Below are 20,042 nucleotides of genomic sequence, written 5' to 3'. Positions count from 1 at the left end.
CAGCCCCACCAGACACCCACTGTATAGAGCTGAAGCCCATGGCTGGTGCCTAGGATGGCACATGTCACCCTCATCAGTTAGAACTGAGCACATTCCCTGCTCTGTCTTGAGAGCAAAGAAGTCTATGGCTAGCATAGCACCTAAGAGAACCTGTTTTCTGGTACTGCTGAATTTATGGGATGTGTGTATATTCTCAGAATACTCAATACAAGGTACACATGTAATTTAAAGTTTTTCTGTAGGCATACTGAAACATATAAAAAGAAATAATTTTAGTAACATTTAATCCATTATATCCACACAATTATCATTTCAACATATAATCAATATAAGCAATTTTTTAAGTTTATTTATTTTGACAGAGACAGAGCACAAGTGGGGGGAGGGGCAGAGAGAGGGGGAGAGGAGAGAATCCCAAGCAGGCTCCACAGTCAGTGCAGAGCAAGATGTGGAGCTTGAACTCATGAAACTGTGATATCATGACCTGAGCCAAAATCAAGAGTTGGACACTTAACCGAAAGAGCCACCTAGGCGCCCCAATATAAGCAAATTTTTAATGAGATATTTTACATCCTGTTTTTGGAATCCAGTCTTTGAAATTCAGTGTAGATTTTAGGCTACAGCCATGTTGGTTCAGACTGACCATACCTGAGCTGCTTGGTGGCCTGTGTGGTGAGCACTGCCATCTTAGATATGCCAAAGCTAGAGCAGCAATGATCACAGGCTGTGTCAGCAACCAGGCTGTGTACATGCTCTGCTCTGCAGACTTGCCCCAAAGCTCTAACTTGCTAGCCCTGCCCTTTTCCCCCCAGAGTTGCTCTTTCCGTCGGGAAACTCTTATATTTGCCCAGGAGCTTCTGAATGAGGTACAATGACCCTTTGTGAAGGGTCTTACAGCATCTATGCAGAACCTGTCCCTTCTCCTGCTGCCTAGAATTGCCAATAAGAGGATTCTTCTCCAGGGGAGATGGAGTTACAGACCAGGCGATGGCCGATAAGACCAGTTTTATGAAGATTAGGTTTATTCAGTGAGAGCTGCTTGGAGAGGAAACTCAAATAGCATTCAAAAACCAGAGAGGAACAAAACTAAAAGGCAACCAACAGAATGGGAAAAGATATTTGCAAATGACATATCGGACAAAGGGCTAGTATCCAAAATCTATAAAGAACACACCAAACTCCGTACCCAAAAAACAAATAATCCAGTGAAGAAATGGGCAGAAAACATGAATAGACACTTCTCTAAAGAAGACATCCAGATGGCCAACAGGCACATGAAAAGATGCTCAACGTTGCTCCTCCTCAGGGAAATACAAATCAAAACCACACTCAGATACTACCTCACACCAGTCGGAGTTGCTAAAATGAACAAATCAGGAGACTACAGATGTTCGTGAGGATATGGAGAAGCAGGAACCCTCTTGCACTGTTGGTGGGAATGCAAACTGGTGCAGCCGCTCTGGAAAACAGTGTGGAGGTTCCTCAAAAAACTAAAACTAGATCTACCCTATGACCCAGCAATAGCACTGCTGGGAATTACCCAAGAGATACAGGAGTGCTGATGCATAGGGGCACTTGTACCCCAGTGTTTATAGCAACACTCTCAACAATTGCCAAATTATGGAAAGATCCTAAATGTCCATCAACTGATGAATGGATAAAGAAGCTGTGGTTTATATACACAATGGAATACTACATAGCAATGAGAAAGAATGAAATATGGCCTTTTGTAGCAACATGGATGGAACTGGAGAGTGTTATGCTAAATGAAATAAGTCATACAGGGAAAGACAGATACCATGTTTTCACTCCTATGTGGATTCTGAGAAACTTAACAGAAGACCATGGGGGAGGGGAAGGGGAAAAAAAAAGAGGTTAGAGAGGGAGGGAGCCAAAACATAAGAGACTTTAAAAACTGAGAACAAACTGAGGGTTGATGGGGGGTGGGAGGTAGGGGAGGGTGGGTGATGGGTATTGAGGAGGGCACCTGTTGGGATGAGCACTGGGTGTTGTATGGAAACCAATTTGACAATAAATTTAATATTAAAAAAATAAAATTAAAATAAAATTAAATTAAATTAAATTAAAATTTTTAAAAAAAGACAAGACAGAGAGGGATGTGTGGAGCCTTGTGAGAGGTATGCCATGGGCTGGGCCCTGAATCCTCTCCATGTGGCCTTGGATGCACTTTTGGGAGTGTCCCAAAAGAAGAAGATGGCTGAAAGCTGCATCCTTGGAAGACACAGCATCACTTGTGCTATCCTCCAGGTTAGTCAGTCACAGGCCCACCGGGGTTCCAGGGAAGGAGGACTTAGATCCAGAGTCATGAGTGGATGTGGTAACACATGCAGCTGTGGGACCATCTAGGAAGGCAGCTATAAACTCTACCCTTTCTAGCCCTTTAAAAGTCAGATGACAGGGTGTGTTTATTGAGATGTGTTTCATTCAACTGTGGACAAAATTATGCTGGTTATAAATGAGACCCTTCCTCTGAAGCTTTCATGACCCCTCCTCCTCAAATCCCCTCACATCCACCTATGTGCATGCTCACCCACCATCCTTTGTGTTTGACACAGTCATTTTTCTTTGTGGCCCTTGGTCTGAAACACCTGGTATTCTCTTTTCTCAGTAGCTGTAGAAAGAACCCTTGGAAATTCAACAATAGGAAAGGAAAGAATTCCAGGACACATCCCAGATAGTGCTGTCTCACACCCACATCACAACATCATTATGGTCTTAAACCACTAGAGTTTCAAATATTAATGGTTCTCTGTATTTTCTACATTCCTCCTCAATTTCCACTTCAGCCTTTTTTTTTTTTCTTAGCCCCTCCCATGTATCCAGTGGTTGAAAGTGGTGCAGAGCATAAGAAAGTCAGGAAGTGGCCCTGAAAGTGGTGCAGAGCATAAGAAAGTCAGGAAGAGCTTTCGTTAGGCTCACCTGTCATTAGGAAGCTAGAATACAGTTTAAGTGTTGTGTGCTGGAAGTCAGGGCCTGACACCTGGCTGCTCCCTGGGCGGGCCAGCTCCATACTGCTGTGCTCCTCACCACTCCTCAGGTGGCCATATTGGCTGCAAGGGGTGTCTGGCTCTGCTCTGTAGGACCTGCAGGACCACAACGACGAGCTGCAAACTGCACTGGAAGGTCTGCGGGCACAGCTGCCTCCGAGTTGGCATGGCCGTCCCCGTGCACAGCCAGAGGAACGGCTGCTGTCTGGACATGGCCCAACAGGTAGGAGCCCAGTCCTGGGAGGTAAGGGATTGTGTGCTCCTGCTGTGGGAGAGCAGGGGCTGGTGGCAATGGATATCTGTCTGCCCCCACTGCATGAGCTGCCCCCTGATCCAGGGGCACTCTATAGGAGGGGGGGCCAGCTCCACAGCATGTCAGGCTTCCAGAGGGTCATGAGCCCCTTTTGGACCAGCACATTTGGGAGAATGGCCTATAACCCAAGGCCAGGGACAATATCCAGAGCCTCAAGGGAAGAAGAGGGTGAAGGTTTTACCATTTAGGTAGAGATGGTGAAGTTATGATGACCTTGTAGTGACCTCAGGACAGGCATGACCTAGTAAGCCCCTTGGGTCGTGGGGAGGATCCATAGAGATGTCCCAGGGTGATCGTTCAGCATGGTTGGACACAGTCATTTAGGGAAGGGAAGGGAGGAGAGGAGAGGCTGGGGGTCATACAGAGCATGAGGTCTGGTCTTAGGTCTGTAACAGCTCTCAGGGAAAGTGCTAGATTGTGTGAAATGCATCAGGGACTTCCGATATTCACAGAGGCCTCACATGGACCATGGCAGAATAGGGCTGATGTTTACTGCCTGGAATGTGTGGAAAGGGTCAAGGTGGGGTGGGGCCTTGGTACCTTGGTACCCATGCACAGAGCTGATGTTGAAGGTGTGACTTGAAAAAGATCAAGTCTTCCTGCTCCCCAACTCTTCAGCCTGTGAGGTTTGGGACAAGCTCCAAACACCAGGAGACCTTAGTGCCCTGTGTTTAACTTGTTGCCTCCTACTAGAGACCAGAATGGGTGGGGTGGGGGTTCAGATGCCCCAGCTGTCCCTGAGGTTTCCGTGGTTCCTCTGGAGGACAGGGTGGGTTTGGCTGGTTGCCGCCTTTCCTTACAGTTGTGTGCAGTCGGCAGCATGCAAGTTCACATGGTGCCCATGGCTCCATGCATGCTGCTGCTGGTGGGAGTACACAAGGGGACCGCCAGGACTTCCCTACCTCTGGCCACTTGGCTGCCTCCACTGACTGTGTATCAAGGCAGAGTCAGCCCTTCAGAGAGCATCTTGTTCTCATCTGCAATCCTGAGAGCACTCAGAGCTACCATATTGTCCTAAAGCTGTTTACTTCATAAGACAGAAAAAAAAGTTTGTACCTAAGAGAACCAACATGGGACCCTCCAAGAGGAACTGAGTGGGGCTTTCTGTGCATGTGGGTCCAGCTTCCTCGCCCCTTTAGGCCTTCTTTAGTGGAGTCTAATGGCTCCAAGTCCATGACTTGTAGTCTACAGCCCTCAGCTGGGAGGTGTTGGGGTATGGCCAGCACACTGGACATTATCACATCCTCAGGTAAGTGTTACATGTGGCTAGGTGGGCAGCCTGACCACAAGGAGGAACTTGTCCCTGGAAAGGAGCCCGGGATACAGAGAGCATGGAACCTTTGTCAAGAGCCACCAACTTGTAACCCAGGGAGCAGCAGAGCTAGTGTCTTGTACCTTGGGTGGCCCTTGTCCAGAAGACCTTGGGTTGTGGCACTGAAAGGCAGCCTCTGGCTTTATGTCATCACTGATCTGCCCACCAAAACCCTTTCTCTTTCCCTTTGCCCCCCCCCACCCCCCTCATCTGATCACAGTTTCCATCAGTCCCTTCAAAGGAGGGGGGGGGTCTGTCTGCTGCTACAGGGGAGTCTTGGGGGAAGGGCTGTGTGGATCACGGTGGCTGTCCCATTAGTGCTTCCAGCTGGGGCCACTCCAGCCTGGTGTTCCTTCACCCAGGCCTGCTCAGCCAAAACCATGTGGCAGCTCTAGCTGTCAAGGGAGAGGCTGCTTTCTTTCCTAAGGTGCTTGTCCTGACTTCTCTCAACCACATGGTTCTCAGTCTGTCACTTGTTTTAATGGAAAATAGTTAAGGGGTGTGTCATTTCCCTTCACTTTCCCAGCCCCAGACCCAACACAGATGAAACCTGAGCAGTAGCCAAAACCCACATTCTGAGTCAACTCTTTGGTGTGCCTCTCAACACACACAGCATTGGGAATGCCTGGTGCCCCAGGGGGTGCTGGTGGTGCTTGTGGTTCTATGGGTGCCTCACAAAATGAGCTGCAAGGACATCTGACATTGTTGGTCTGTGAGAAAAGTCATCTGGAACAAGCAGTCGCTTATGTCCTCTTTCCTGTGATCTGTCAGAAGCTTTGCTCCATGAGTATTTACCATGCCTAATGTATTTGTTGAAACTCCATATTATTATCATATAAAAGTAAGTAACATAGAGTCTCCAAGAAAACGGAGGAGCTAAGATAAAAAGATTGAAGAAATAGGCTCATAATGCCTCATCATAAAGCATTGACTGCTCCAGAAGTTAGTCTGTGCCTTGTCTGTCTTCCCAGTTCCTCAGGGTACCTGGCATCATCCGGGAACAGAATTCAGGGGGTAGTAAAAGTACCATGTATGCCATCTTTTAGGGAATCCAAGGGCCTGATGGTTCGTGCAGGGAGCCTCCTGGTTATATCTTTGAGGAACGAGTGTTAGGTCAAAAAGACCTGATTTCTGAAGAGCTCCTACTTTGAGAGCTCAAGATAACATTGCTTGTGGAAACCTTTGAGGGTCAGCTGTCTCCACCAGCACTGCGTTCCTTTTGCAGAAGGTGCCCATGGAAGGTTGTGCTTGGTGGGGGGCATGGTGGAGGAAGGCTGGGCTGAATACTCAGTGCTGTCCAGATGTCAGATTGGAAGGCTAGGAATAGACCCATGGCATCCTTGGCAGGTCATAAATGGAAATGTCTTCTCGTTTGCAGGCATCACTTCATTTGTGGGTGATTGCATTCCAGTGAGTTTAGAAACCGAGATAATGATGGAGCAGGTGAAGGAACACTACCAAGACCTCAAGATCCAGCTGGAGACCAAGGTCAGGGGGAGTGAGGATGGCCACAGGGACACAGAGAGGCTTCCTGCTGCATGCTAGAAAGCTTCGCTTGGCAGTGCACGTTTCCGCATGCACACGTGTGCCCTAGACTCTGGGCCCCATAGTAAGCCTGCTACGGGGGACAAAAGATTATGGGGAAACGTTTTAAAATAAAATGTACATTCTGCCTCACACCCTCTTTGGAAGTAGGCAAGAGATAAGGAAAGACCAATTAAGGGAGGGAATGAGGTTATGTGTACCCGAATTCACAAGGGTTGCACAAGGCCAGACCTTCCTGCTCACTCTGCTGAAGGGGAAGAACACCTCCTGGCTGTATTCTAAGCAGAAACAACCCTGGGATTGCCCCTTGTGGGGTACTCTGTGACCTTGTGGCCAGGACCCTGGCTGAGTCTGTCTTAGATAAACTTCTCTCCTGCTCCGTTAGCAGATTGTAGTGGGTTTTGTTAAGGGACAGGATCCATGACTTGTTTTCATGATTTGTTGTCAGAGTTAAGAGTAGCAGCAAGGTGGGATTACATGTCTTGCGCTTGTGCCCTGGGCTCCCTGGATGCATTTGCTGGAAACTCCTGCCTCAAGGATGTTCAGAGTCACCTGCTGGTCTCATGAAGGTTCCCCAGTTCTCTCAGTTGTTTCACTCTCTGCCCTCCTTGGAGGCCTGACCAAGCACCTGGTCTGGTATGGTCCCAGCCTCTGTTCCCCACCTGCTGGACCTGCCCCCTGGGGCCCTTGTGAAGGTTATGCAAGACAACAGAAGCCCACAGCCACACTGCACCCTGGGGGAGGCTTGACTGTCGTTAGCATAGCTGTTACCCTCACAAGCCTGTGCACTTTGTCGGGTCTCAGCCACCAGTTCTTTGGATGTTGTGCCTGGAAGTCCGTTATTTCTGTTTCACATTGTAAGGTAAGTCATTCTCAGGAACTCTTTATCTTTGCTGCTCACGTTTCTCTTCTCAGGTAAATTCCTATGAAAGGGAAATGGAGGTGATGAGAAGGGACTTTGCAAAGGAGAGGGAGGAAATGCAGCAGGCCTTCAGGCTTGAGGTCCGTGTGTTGGAGTGCAGGAGGGCCGACCTGGAGGTGCTGCTCATGAAGTCTCAGGAGCTCATCCGAGGCCTGCAGGACCAGCTCCAGCAGGCTTCCCACAGCCCCTTGACAGAGAGGGCAGTGTTGGGACAGTGCTGTGCACAGGCGCTATCTGGCCCAGCCCAGCGGCTGGCCCAGGAACAGGACCCACTGAAGCAGGAGCAGCGCCAGAGGCATCGGAAGGAGCTTCAGCGAGTCAGGTTGGGTGCCGTGTCCTTTCAGGATCTCACATCTAGGGTTTCTTGCCAAGAACCCAAATTTGAAATTGCATTAGGCAAACTGCTCAGAATCACAGTGCCTGCTAACAGGGTGCTTTTCCTCAGGGCAGGTGGGTGAGCATTGAAAGAATAGGATCATAAGGATTGTTCCTTTGCATTAAAAAGGTGTTAACTAGAGTAGAGGAGTTAAAATTCCTTGTAGAATTCTGCCTTAGACTCGCTGATAGCAAAGGTTCTTAAATGTTCTTCATTTAATATCTCATTCTAATTTTCCAGGATGTTGTATTATATAACACATGAGGAGATGGATAAAAGGTATAAAAGCCCTAAAACCACGGGAAAGACGAGTAATTTGGGTTAGTGAGGTTCTTGAAAAGGTCAAAATATATGAGCAAAGAGGAGGAAAGTTTTATTTGGAAAACGAATATGGCATTTTGTATCCAACGGTATCATAGTTATGTGAAAAATACCCATATGTCCATATGGGTCTGACTTAATAGAGTGAATGACTAGTTATTTCAGCCATGGTGCTGGTTAGTCAGCCCCTCTGTGACTTGTGGGGAGTCTTGGACCCGCCCAGCTCAGGGGGGGATGACCACGCCCATACGTTGACCCAGGGCTGATCTGACTACTCACAGTGGAGGGGCCCACCGTACTTCTGCTCCTCATGGAGAGGCTGTGTAGGGCTCAGTGGAGTTCCAGTGGTGGAGCTGAGTACACATGGCATCAGTCACCCCCTGATTGCAGGATGTTTGCCACCTGTATATGGAAACACGCCCTCCAGTCTGGGTGGGGTACACTTTCCCCTTCTTTGGCTTGATGATTGGGGGTAGCTCAAATACATGAGATGTGCTGTGAAAGACCAGACTGCCCTCCAAGTCTGTGGGTGTTCCCTCCTCCTTGCACTCCAGATGACACAGTGGAGGGGCCCCAGGCCCTTAAGGCCTGACAGGAACTGTCCCTCTCCTAGAGGACCATAAAGGTCATTTTTAAGCCATGTACTTCTTCTGAGCTTTAAGTTATTTTCTCTTAAACCCCAGAGCTGTGTGATAAGGGTCTTGACCCAAGTCCTTCTAGACCCCACCAGCAACAGGGGGGGTCGGTGCAGGGTAGCCCCTCCCACCATCCTGTGCTGTCCATCTGGAGGACCTTCTTGCTCATGGCCCCTCCTCAGGCTGGAGCTGGAGCCACATACAACCATATGTCCTGTCCTCAGGCCAGCACCAGCCAGGAGCAGAGAACACGCCCTTAGTGCCCCCACCTCAGCTGGGACCCCATTCTCCTGGGGCTGTCCTGGTTCCAGCAACTTACCAAATCTTCAAGGGTAGTTTTGACTGTGGGCAAGATTCACACGGCTCACTAAAGCTTTAGACCACTAAACTTCTATCTTTAGAACTTCCTGTGATAGGGGACACGTCCTGTGTCTGCTCTGTCCATGATGGCAGCTATGAGCCACATGTGGTTACTGAGTCCTGGACATGTGGCCTGCATGACTCAGGTACTGAATTTTATCCTATTTAATTATAATCAACTTACACTAAAAGTCATCTGTGTGAGTGGCTTCATGTCAGCTTCTATATGTAGAACCCAACCCCACTGAAGAGATCCTCCAATAGACCCTCTAAGGAGGGTCCCAGGGCATGGTGGAGCTCTGGGGTGCATGGGAGATGAAGGGACAGAACAGGTCAGGCAAAGAGGAGGTTTGCAGTCAGGACAAGAAGAGCCTTTGAGGAGGCCTTTCCAACCCTGGGGGGAAGGGCTGGGCCTGGAGCTACACCCACAGTGCCTGTGATGTGCTCTGTTTCTGTAGGAAAGAGGCAGAAGTTGAGTTGAACCACAAGCTCTCAAGGACGGAATCCTTACAGCAGACTGCCCACTGTAAGGACTTAGCGCTGCAGCATCAGCAGGAGAAGGAAGAGCAGAAACACCTGCTGCAAGTCCATGAGGTGATAGAGCAGCATGATCTGGAGAAGGAGTGGAGGGAGGGCAAAGGGAAGGAGATCCTCCCACTCTGTGGAAGGCAACAGCTAAAGCTGCGGGAGCTGACAGGTGAGGAGCAGATGCAACCGTGCAGGTCCTCTGCCCTGGAGAAGGAAAGACTGGAGCTTGCCTGTAGGAAGCAAATGGGAAAGCTTATGCAGGAAGAAGACATGCTGCAGGCCTGCTTGAAGGATGGGCCAGCAGTGGCAGGTGGTGACCAAGAAGGTATGGGTGGCCCCATGCCCCTCTGTGCAGGCAGGAGGGAGCAGTCACTGGTGTGGCAGGAACCTGGTGCTGGGCATGGCCATGGGCAAGCCAGGCACAGGGATGTGCCAGGCCGGTACTTGTGCCATATGGACCCCAGGCAGAGCCCAGCCCTAGACCCTGCCTTGGCCTGCAGAGGGTCCTTGGAGAACCTTGGCCTCAGAGAGGATGGTCAGGGTGTACTTGACCCTGAGGAGGTAGCTTCTGCCCCCCCAGGGAGGTGGTTACAGGTGCATCAACGTGGGGTGGACAAGAAAGCAGTCCTAGAGGAGCTGGTACCTCCTGCCATTGGCCCATCTGGTCTGAATCAGCCTGAAGACCAGGAGCTGCTCTGGAAAACAGAGGGAGATGCCTCACCAGCTCAGCCCCCAACATCAGGCAGAGGAGAGACTGAGAGGCAGCCAGCCATTCTTGAGCGAGCTGGGAACCTGAGTGGGGGGCTGGCCCCCATGGGGAGCCAAGGGCAGGCCTTGGAGGAACAGGCCTGGTGTGGGAACAGCACCCTGGAGCAAGGGCTGCAGCACAGCAGTGACAAGGCCAAGGAGGGCACCTTGTTCTCCCACCTGCACCTTGCTGACCCCCAGGGAGCCAGGCAGGAACAGCTTGAGGTCCTGCAGGAGGAAGAGGCCAACATGGCTCTGGAGCAAGAGAAGGATGGCATGAAAACCAAACTGCTACAGCTGGAGTATGTCGTTTGGGCTCTTGAGAAAGAAGCAGATGCAAGAGAGAACAACAGGTTTGGTTGCTAAACATTCTTAGAATGCCTAGCTACACCTTCTAACCTCTACCACTGCCCCCCCCCCCACATGGGTTTCATGACAGCTGCTGATGGGGGTTATGTAACTCTTGTGCCTGTGCAGCGGTCATAAGCCCATCCCAGACCCTGGGCATCCCACAGGTCACCAGATAACCAACGAGTGGGCGGTGGCAGAGCTGGGTCATTCTGGGCAGCTAAGCTGACTGGTGTCCCCTGGTCTTCCTTAGGAAGTTCTTGCTGATCTCGCAAAGACAAAGACAGACTGTGTTTAGAGCCCCACTTCAATTCTGGGTCACCTGAGCCCTCTTCCTGCTGACTTTGAGCAGGACCTACTACTTTGCCCCACCAGCACATGTGCCAGGCACTGTCCTTGAACTGCAAGTTCCTGTGCTTTCTAAGTAGAGCAGCAGAGGAGGCCAGCAGCCATCCAGGCAGCCCCGGCACCTTCTGGGAGGCTGGGGTGGGGCGTGAGTGCTCAGGGGGTTTCAAGATGCTGCTGCAGTTGATTCCTCTCCAGGGGAAGCCTCAAGGTGGGATGGTGTCCTGGAGACGTTGGTCTGTGTGCAAAGTGCAGAGAACACCCAGGTGTGCATCCAGGCCCTCCTCCTTCCCAGGATCCCTGGGGGACTCAGGCTGACACATGATCTTTCTCAGAAGCCTAGAATTCTAGAAACTAAGCTTTTCCAGATGCGGCAGCACATGGTCTTAGATGCTTTTCTGGCTCCTTAGGAGACTGATGGCTGCCCTGGGAGAGGTTATAGGTACTTGCATGCCAGGCACAGCCACGTGATATGGTCAGTGCTCTGTGTGAAGTGTCATTTAGTCCCATTAACCCCTACACAGCACACCTGTGAGGGGTCCACTTCCTGTGGAAATGGAGGCTCTGTCAAGTATTGTGTCACTTGTCCAAGTAGGTGACTTGGGTCTGTCTTGGAATGTGGTCACAAGTGTGTGTGAGACCTGCATTCCAGCTCAGGCACCAGCTTCTGGGTCTGGGTGACTATGGTGGGGTAGCTTCCTTGGAAAAAAAAAAAGGAGAGTTGGGATTTATGTTAAACCAAACAGAATAAATGTCAGTGCACCACCCAGCTGACAAAAAATTATGAGCATAGCTATAAGTCCCTAGGCACCATTGCTAAGCCTCCTCTCTCCTCTCAGAGATAGCTGTCCTGAAGGGGCTGTTTATCAGTTTATAGACATTGCTTGATGTGCAGCCTCTTAGGTGGGTGTCTCTGAGCCATGTAGCACCTTGTTTGTGGTGGCCTGACTTCTAAATTTCCTTATCCATCAAGTTGCCATGGTGCCATGTCTCCAGTGGGCCACAGAGCACAAAATGAGTGTAGAACATGGACTTACTATCCCAACTTCTCCATAGCAAGCCCCCCACAGGGGCTGGTCTCCGGCCCTATGGACACACTGTGGGGGCCTGTTCTGTGCATGAGTCCATGGTAGGCTCCAGGCACACCCAGGGCCTTGGGCACAGAAGCAGCCAAGAGCCTTGAATCTCACTGTGCCGTTCCTCTCGGACACCTCCCCGTGGACAGATGCGTGTGCCCACACCTGTGCTGTCCAGATTCCCCAGCCCAGTGCCAAGTGGTCTGCTGCTCACTGGCCTGAGTCAGAAGGCTGCCCTTGTCCTCTCTCTGCTCTTCCTGGTCTGCACTCCCACCTGTTGACCCTATAACTATAGTCACAGCTGTAGTCTCAGCAGGGTCTTTTGACAGTGTTTATGGGGCATCTTCTGTGTGGCAGTGCAGCTAGGGATTGCAGCAAAGAGCAGAACAGATGTTTACAGCTTTCAGCCCATGAGGGAGGCACCATGCTTCCTGCATGTCCAAGTGTCAGGAAGAAATGTGTTACCATGTTTCAAGGATGAGGAAACTTAGAGGCCATGCTGCTGAAACCATGTACATTTTCCAGGGACATGTGCACATATGCTGAAAGCCTAGGTGAATGTATAGAAATGACCAAACACAATTCAAGTGATAGTTTTCTGGGAGGTTGGGGGGTCAGGTCTGGGAAGGCAGGGGAGGCGCTGGGGCAGAAGCAGGCTTGGCCCAGGTTACAAGGCTTTGGGGAACGAGAAGATAACTGTGCAGAGGGGGGAATGTAGATGGGAGCCAGCTCTCGTGGGCAGGGGAAGGGTTTTCAGGGGGCAGGCTGCTGGGGCTCTGAGCCAGGCAGCTGTGGAAAGGTGCTCTCAGGTAGCCAGGAAGACTGAGAAGAGCATATTGCAGGGACTGTGGGGTGGGTATAAAGGCAATGCGGAGGCCGGCAGAGGGCAGGGGGAGCTGTCCAGGCAAGAGGTGACAGTGGCTGGGGACCAGAGTGATGGCATCAGAGGTGTAGGAAGTTGACTGGCAGGGGTCTGGAGGCCAAGTTGATGGGATATACACAAGGTGTTGGAAATGGGTCACAGAGCAATCAGAGGACTCCCCAGAAATGCCACTGACCAAGAAGTGGGGAGGGCAGGATTCAGTTACACATGAGGAGCCTGTGGTGTCTTTCGCAGAGTGTGGTGGGTGGAGAATTGAGGAAGGATCCCACAGAAGAAGGGGAAACCAAGGGGCTGTATTTTTAGGGGAAGAATCCTGGAAGGAGAGAGGAACACCTGTCTCTGAAGCCTTTGAGAGGCCGGTTCACACAAAACCAGCCTGAAGGAATCTACCAGGCTCAGCAACATGCAGGTGCTTGCTGAGCTCATTGGCATCCCTCCAACCCCAATGCTGGGTCCCCAGTCCCAGCTCCTGCTCTGTGAGGGGAGGTCTGGCCCCAACACCAGCCAGGAGACCCTTGGCCACAACTCCCAGTGTATTGGCCTTGCGGCCACTTGTAAGTAAACACGTGCGACCACCTTCCAAACCCACAGCAGTTGTAGGCTCACAGGTTGGGCAGAACTCAGACTTACAGGATCTTGAAGGCCATGGTGAAGATTTGGGCCTTTATCATAAAAGAAAGCAAAGTGCAGAGAGATACATGACCAGATTTGGATTGTGAAAGAATTTCTGCCAGTGTTTTAGAGAATAGCAGGAGTAACCTGAATATCCACAGGGTTAAATTTATCCACAGTCACCTCTCCTATTGCTATTTTGCTCTACACACACACAAATCTACACATACCCTTTTAAAATATTTTCTGAATCATTGGAGATAATTGCAGACATTATGACTCTTTACTGCTAAATGTTTCAACATGTTGTTCTGTAAGAATAAGGACATTCTCCTGCATATCCACAGGATCATTATCACATATGGGAAATTTAGCATGAATATGCTGCTATTTTTAATTTGCACTCTACATCCAGATTTCACCAGTTGTTTTGGTATGTTCTTTCTAGATTGTTCACTCACCCTATATCTAATCAAGGATCAGGCCATGCATTTAGTTAATCATATCTCTTTAATATCCTTTTTTAAAAAGTTTACTTATTGAGAGAGAGAGAGAGAGAGCGAGCGAGAGAGCGAGCATGCATGCTCAAGCATGGGGCTTGATCCCATGAACTGTGAGATCATGACCTGAGCCGAAATCAAGAATTGGTTGCTCAACTGACTGAGCCACCCAGGTGCCCCATATCCTTTAATCTAAGAGTGTATCCATCTTTTTTTATTAATTTTTTTGTCAGTGGATGTTGACTTTTTTTTTTATCATGGTAAAATATACCTAATGTAAAATTAACCATTTTAATTGCTTTTAAGTATATAATTTGGTGGCATCATGTATACACAATGTGCAGTCATCACCACTGACTACTTCCAAAACTTTTTCATCATTCCAAACAGAAACTCTGTACCTATTAAACAATAATTATTGCTAGTATTTTATGAGGATTTTAGCATCAATATTGGTAAAGGATATTGGTCTCTAGTTTTCCTGTACTGTCTTTATCTGGCTTTGATATCATAGTAATGCTGGCCCTGTGGAATGAATTAGGAAGTGTCCCCTCCTCCTCAAATTTTGGAAGAGTTTGAGAAGTATTAGCATTTCTTCTTTAAATGTGTGGTAGAACTCACCAGGGAATCCTGGTAGCTCCTGGGCATTTCTTTGTTACAAGTCGTTTGATTAACTAACTCAATCTCCTAACTAGTCATAGGTCCAATTAGATTTTTTATTTCTTCATGAGTCAGTTTTGGCATATTGTGTGTTTCTAGGAATTTGGACATTGATGTTTTTGAAAAATCAAGACCAGGTGTTTTGCAGAATTCCTCCATTTGGATGCCTGATTTTTCCCTTGGTTAGATTCCTTCTTATATCTCATGCCTTCTTTATAGGATCTTTTTCTTTCTAATGTGTAGTCTTTAGAAGTTCCCTTAGTGAAACTCTGTTGGAGTAAATTCCCTCAATTTCTGTTTATCTGAAAATGTCTCAAAATTTCCCTCTTTTTTGAAAGATAGTGTTCCTAGGAACACAAATCTAGATTTAAGGGCTGTTCTCTGCCCTTTGAACATATTCAGTATCTTCAAGATTCCACTATTGACATTAAGTAGTCTACTCTGTTTAGTTATTGCTGTATATGTGTATTAATTTTCTATGGCTGCTGTAACAAATTACCACAAAGTTAGTGGCTTAAAACAACACAATTTATTATTTTATAGTTTTGGAGCTTAGAAGGAAATGGGTATGACTGGACCAAAATTAAGATGTTGGCAGGGTTGCCTTCCAGTAGTTATAGAAGATAATTGCTCTTCTTGCCTTTTCTAGCTTCTGTGGGCTGTTTGCATTCCTTGTTTTTGGCCCCCTTCCATCTCTAAAGACAGTGATGTCTGGTCAGGTCTGCCTTACATCACATCATTCTGATACCCACTATCCTGCCCCTTCCCTCCACGTTTAAGGACCCTGTGATTACATTGGGCCCATCTGGAGGATTCAAGATTTATAGCTGTAGCTCATTCATATGGTTCATTGCTGTGGAGTGTTATGTGAATATACTACAATTTACTCATTCACTTGTTGATAGGCAATTTGAGTAGTGTTTAGTTTGGGTTTTGGTCATCACAAATAGCACTGCTAAGAAAGTTCTTGTCCATGTCTTTTGGAACATTTATGTTGGAGTGTACCTAAGAATGGAATTGTCAGGTGATAGGGCATAGGTGTGGTTTTCTTTCTACCTACTGTATTTAGAAAAGCATTGTGCCCATTGAATTTGTGTCTTATGAAAAACTTCCAGCCATTATTTATTTATTCTTTTTTTTAACATGAAATGTATTGTCAAATTGGTTTCCATACAACACCAAGTGCTCATCCCAACAGGTGCCCTCCTCAATACTCCTCACCCACCCCCACCCACCCCCCCCCCGTCAACCCTCAGTTTATTATTCTTTAAGTAGACTTCACATCCAGCATGGAGCTCATTGTGGGGTTTGAACTTATCCTGAGATCAAGACCTGAGCTGAGATCAAGAGTCAGACACAACCAACTGAGGCATTTAGGCGCCCCTTCCAGCCATTATTTTTAAAACATGGATTTTCCTCTTGCTCTACAATTAGATGTATGATGTTAGAGCTTTTCACTTTCCCTCCATTTCTTCCCTTCCATATCTTCTTTTCTCACTTGTCTCATTCTGGGTGTTATTTTTCCCCCATTTCTGTGTTCCAGATCAGCAATTCTTCCTTCAGCTCTATCTAAATCTGCCGTTTAACCCATTCAATGAGGTTTTAGTTTGACATTGCCTTTTTTTCATTTCCAAAAATCCTATTTTGTCCTGCTTGGTCTGATCATTTTTGATAGGTTTTTGTTGCTTATTTATTTTTTTATTTCCATCTTTTATTTGCATAAACATTTTATATTTATCTCTAGTTTGTGTCTGGTAATTCCAATATCTGTGGTTCCTATGGGATCTAATTCTGTTGTTTTGCTTCTGCTGCCTCTCAGAGGCAGCTTTTTTCCATGTATGTTGTGGTGATCTTTGTAAGCTAATGTTTACATGATGTTAATCACTGGGAATCTCAGGAGCCATAGTAGGGTGCTTTCTGCAGAAAGGGTAGATATTGCATTTGCTGAGAATTGAGAGCCTCCCAATCCAGGGCCACTTTAACCTCCTTTTAGGGCACTGGCTTAATGCAGGAGTCCATGCTGCTGATGGCAGTGCTGACATAGGCATTGGCCTCAGGGTAACTCTATCTTTGTGTTGCTTAATACTCAAAGCTGGGGTTTCAGCTTCCAGGTTTTTATTTTGTTAGAGGGCCCTTGGAGGTTTCCATTACCATCTGTGAGGACAATCACCCATTATATGATCAGCCTCACACTTCTCTAATTGCTTGGTGTGGTGAGGTGGATAGGATAGGACACCATCAGCTTATCTGAGGTCCAGGAAGCTTTAAGTGGGAACTGCCCCCCTTCCGCCCGCCCCTCCCCCCCCCCATCTGCACTGAATCAATTTTTTTCCCATTCTGGAGTCAGAATGGTACTTTCCAAACACAGACCTCATTTGTTTCACTCCCCTGCTTAAAACCTTTTACTGCTTTAAAAATTCCAATAATTAACCTTTCCTTATTTTTCCCTTTAGTTTCTCATGAGATAAAATGAAGTCATATTTATGCTTATTAAGAAGACATTTATGCTTGGTATTATAAGCATATTACATAAAATGAACATGACAAGATCACATGGCTTTGAGTATTTTTCGCTTAAAACAATTAGAAGCTAATGCCAGATAAGGACCAATGGGGGAAATAAATGTCAACCAGACCAGTATCTACTAAGAATAAATTTCTTTCTTTTTTTTTAAATGTTTATTTATGTTTTGAGAGAGAGAGAGAGAACAAGTGGGGTAGGAATAGAGAAAGAGGGAGACGCACAATCCGAAGCAGACTCCAGGCTCCGAGCTGTCAGCACAGAGCCCAGTTTGGGGTTAGGACCCACAAATTGCGAGATCATGACCTGAGTTAAAACCAGACGCTCAACTGACTGAGTCACCCAGGCGCCCCTGAAGAATAAATTTCTTGTCCAGCAAATATGGGTTTTAAGCTGTCTCTTTCATGATCTTTACTGGTAAATTGCTCATCTACCATACGTCACTAGTGTTACATTAGTGGAGACCTCTAAGTTATAAGAGAGCAAAAGTGGCTCCAGGCAGACATGGTTCATGTGGTAACTGTTCATGCTTGCTTCTTTCCATTGAGGCCTCTACCTTGTGTCAGGTATGATGCCCACTAATGTGGACATCTTCCCAGTTTCTCCTCCCTAGTGTTGACTTCAGAGTGTACAATGAGGGGAGCTCTCACTAAAAAGGAAAATGTGTTTTGGTCTTCTGATTCCTTATGTTCCTGAGCTCTATGTCAGAGTTCCTTGGTGGGAGATGAATATCCTTTGCTGTAACCTGAGGACACACAGCCAGCGTTGTGCATTCATACCAACTGTGAGCATACTCCTATTGCAGTTAGTGGTTGTAAGATGCAGTAACAGATTCCCTATAAACATAAACAGAACCAAGGTGCTGAATGCATTAGTGAGTTGTTGATTGTGTGACTGTTTTAGAAGGTAAGAAAGCTTTATTTTCTGTAGCTTATTGCTTAGGAGATGCAAACCATAGCATGTTAGCTGTGCATAGAAAAAATAACAGTGTGCCCTGTGCCATCATCCAGGGATGATGCAAGATCACCATGACTTCCAGCTGCAAGACCAGACTCATGTGGACTGCATGTGGCCAGCTCCTGGAGTCCCCAGCTTCTTTTTTTCAATTTTTCATGCAGAATCGAGTTGGATAGGCTTTCTGAAGAAAATACATTGTTGAAAAATGAGCTGGGAAGGATTCAGCAAGAGCTTGAAGCTGCAGAAAAGACAAATGATGCACAGAGGTAAGGGCCCTGGCTCAGTCATTATAACTGGACTCCAGTCTGCAACATGCTTTGCTTTTTGTGCAATGGGCTTAGAAGGTACTGCTGTGGAAAGTGGGAAGTGTTAACACACCAACCCTGAGTTCCAGAAAACCACAAAGGCGAGCCATGCTGACCTCTGACCAGCCCTGATAGGCGTGGGAGGGCTCAGATCCCTTTCCAGATGTTGGCAGCCACGTTCATTCCTGGGCTCCTAAGTATGAGGTAGAACATGTGCACACTGCGGCACAGTCAGCACCACGGTGGACAGCTCCAGCTTGGGCCACTTCTCTCTGAAGTCTGTATAAGCACTTTCCATCCCATGGAGCTGCTCCATATCACGCCTCAGGGTGTGGGTGGGGGACAGTGAGTATTTCTTTAGCAATAAGAGATGCTTCTGGGGCCATTTTGGAATCTGTTTTTTCATGTTTTGATAATGATTTTAGTTGGGATTCTCCATGGTTTGTGGATTTCAGTGGGTTAGAATAAGGGGTAGAGGTGGGGAAGGGGAGCAGGAACTGAGGCAGGAGAGACTGTGTTTGTGGAGGGGAGAAAGCACAGAGTACCCATCTGTGGCTTTCTGCTTTCACTACTGTAGTCTTATCCAAGGACAGTTTGTTTGACTTTTTTTTTTTCATCTCTGAAGTTCAACATGATTAAAATATGGCATCCCCAGAGCAGATGGTCAACAACTGGTTGGTATTATGTTACAGGATTTCAGAAATCTAAAAGTTTTTTTTTTCAACGTTTATTTATTTTTGGGGGGGGGGACAGAGAGAGACAGAGCATGAACGGGGGAGGGGCAGAGAGAGAGGGAGACACAGAATCGGAAACAGGCCCCAGGCTCTGAGCCATCAGCCCAGAGCCCGACGTGGGGCTCGAACTCACGGACCGCGAGATCGTGACCTGGCTGAAGTCGGACGCTTAACCGACTGTACCACCGAGGCGCCCCTAAAAGTTTTTTTCCCCTCTAGAAACTGTTGTTTCTCTAATCTGCTGCCAGGGCCCATTTCCCAACAGACCCCAGCAGATATAAGGCTGTTTTGTTTTGGTCCTATTTATGCTGCTTAGTGTCACTCGTCACATGTTTTCTAAAGAGATATTACTATGTGTGGCTGAAGAATGTCATGGAGGGTGTTTGTTCTTACAGTATTGGCAGTGTTCCTCTGGTTCCGAGGGTTGGGGTCCCTACTGGATGGGCAGCGGCAGTAGTGTAGAACAGTGACAGAGCAGGTGTGAGTGTCTGTTTTGTGGCTGCGAACCCAATGATGGGAAAAAGAAACTGGCTGGTCAGTGACATTGTTAATTTTGCTTCTCCAATAGGAAGGAAATCGAGATTTTAAAGAGAGACAAGGAAAAGGCCTGCTCTGAAATGGAGGAACTCAACAAACAGGTCAGGTATTGACTCCTGCATGACGCTTAACACCACTCTCCTTTTTTCATTATTTTGAGATCATTTCAAACTTACAGAAAGGAAGGACAGAACTTTTTTCTGAAAGATCTGAGAGTGATTTGCCAAGCCATCCGTCCCTTCCCTGACTCAAAGGATATGAACAGGGATGCAAAAGTGCTGTCTGAGCCTCCACCCCCTTGAGCTTTGCCAGCTGTCCTCTCACCTTCAGAGGTGAGAGGTGAGAGGTGGCTCCTTCAGTTGGTTCTTGGTTTTTAGGACCAGGGTGCTTTTGAAGATTATAAACAGTTATTTTGTAGGAAGTAACTGTTTGGTTTGTCTGATGTTTTCTTGTGATTAGATTTAGATTAGGTCTCTTTGTCCCATAATTTGTCCCAT

At 47.6% G+C, this 20,042-nt stretch overlaps 1 protein-coding gene across 5 annotated transcripts in view; it reads left to right on the top strand.

Moving 5' to 3' along the window:
* NINL (ninein like) overlaps positions 1-20,042 on the top strand; it is a 174,311-nt gene that overhangs the window by 118,750 nt on the left and 35,519 nt on the right. For 3 of the 5 annotated variants that reach the window (XM_047852133.1, XM_047852132.1, XM_047852134.1), the window contains 6 exons: positions 3,102-3,231; positions 6,012-6,121; positions 7,094-7,422; positions 9,251-10,420; positions 18,131-18,235; positions 19,577-19,646. In XM_047852133.1, the coding sequence (XP_047708089.1) occupies positions 3,102-3,231; positions 6,012-6,121; positions 7,094-7,422; positions 9,251-10,420; positions 18,131-18,235; positions 19,577-19,646 (1,914 nt within the window). Of the gene's footprint in view, positions 1-3,101; positions 3,232-6,011; positions 6,122-7,093; positions 7,423-9,250; positions 10,421-13,678; positions 15,709-18,130; positions 18,236-19,576; positions 19,652-20,042 lie in introns of those variants that run through there. The other 2 variants (XR_007150796.1, XM_047852135.1) reach the window with 2 other exon arrangements.

This window comes from Prionailurus viverrinus, chromosome A3, assembly GCF_022837055.1.
Source record: "Prionailurus viverrinus isolate Anna chromosome A3, UM_Priviv_1.0, whole genome shotgun sequence".
Lineage (NCBI taxonomy): Eukaryota > Metazoa > Chordata > Mammalia > Carnivora > Felidae > Prionailurus > Prionailurus viverrinus.
This window is presented reverse-complemented; position numbering and strand designations above follow the sequence as displayed.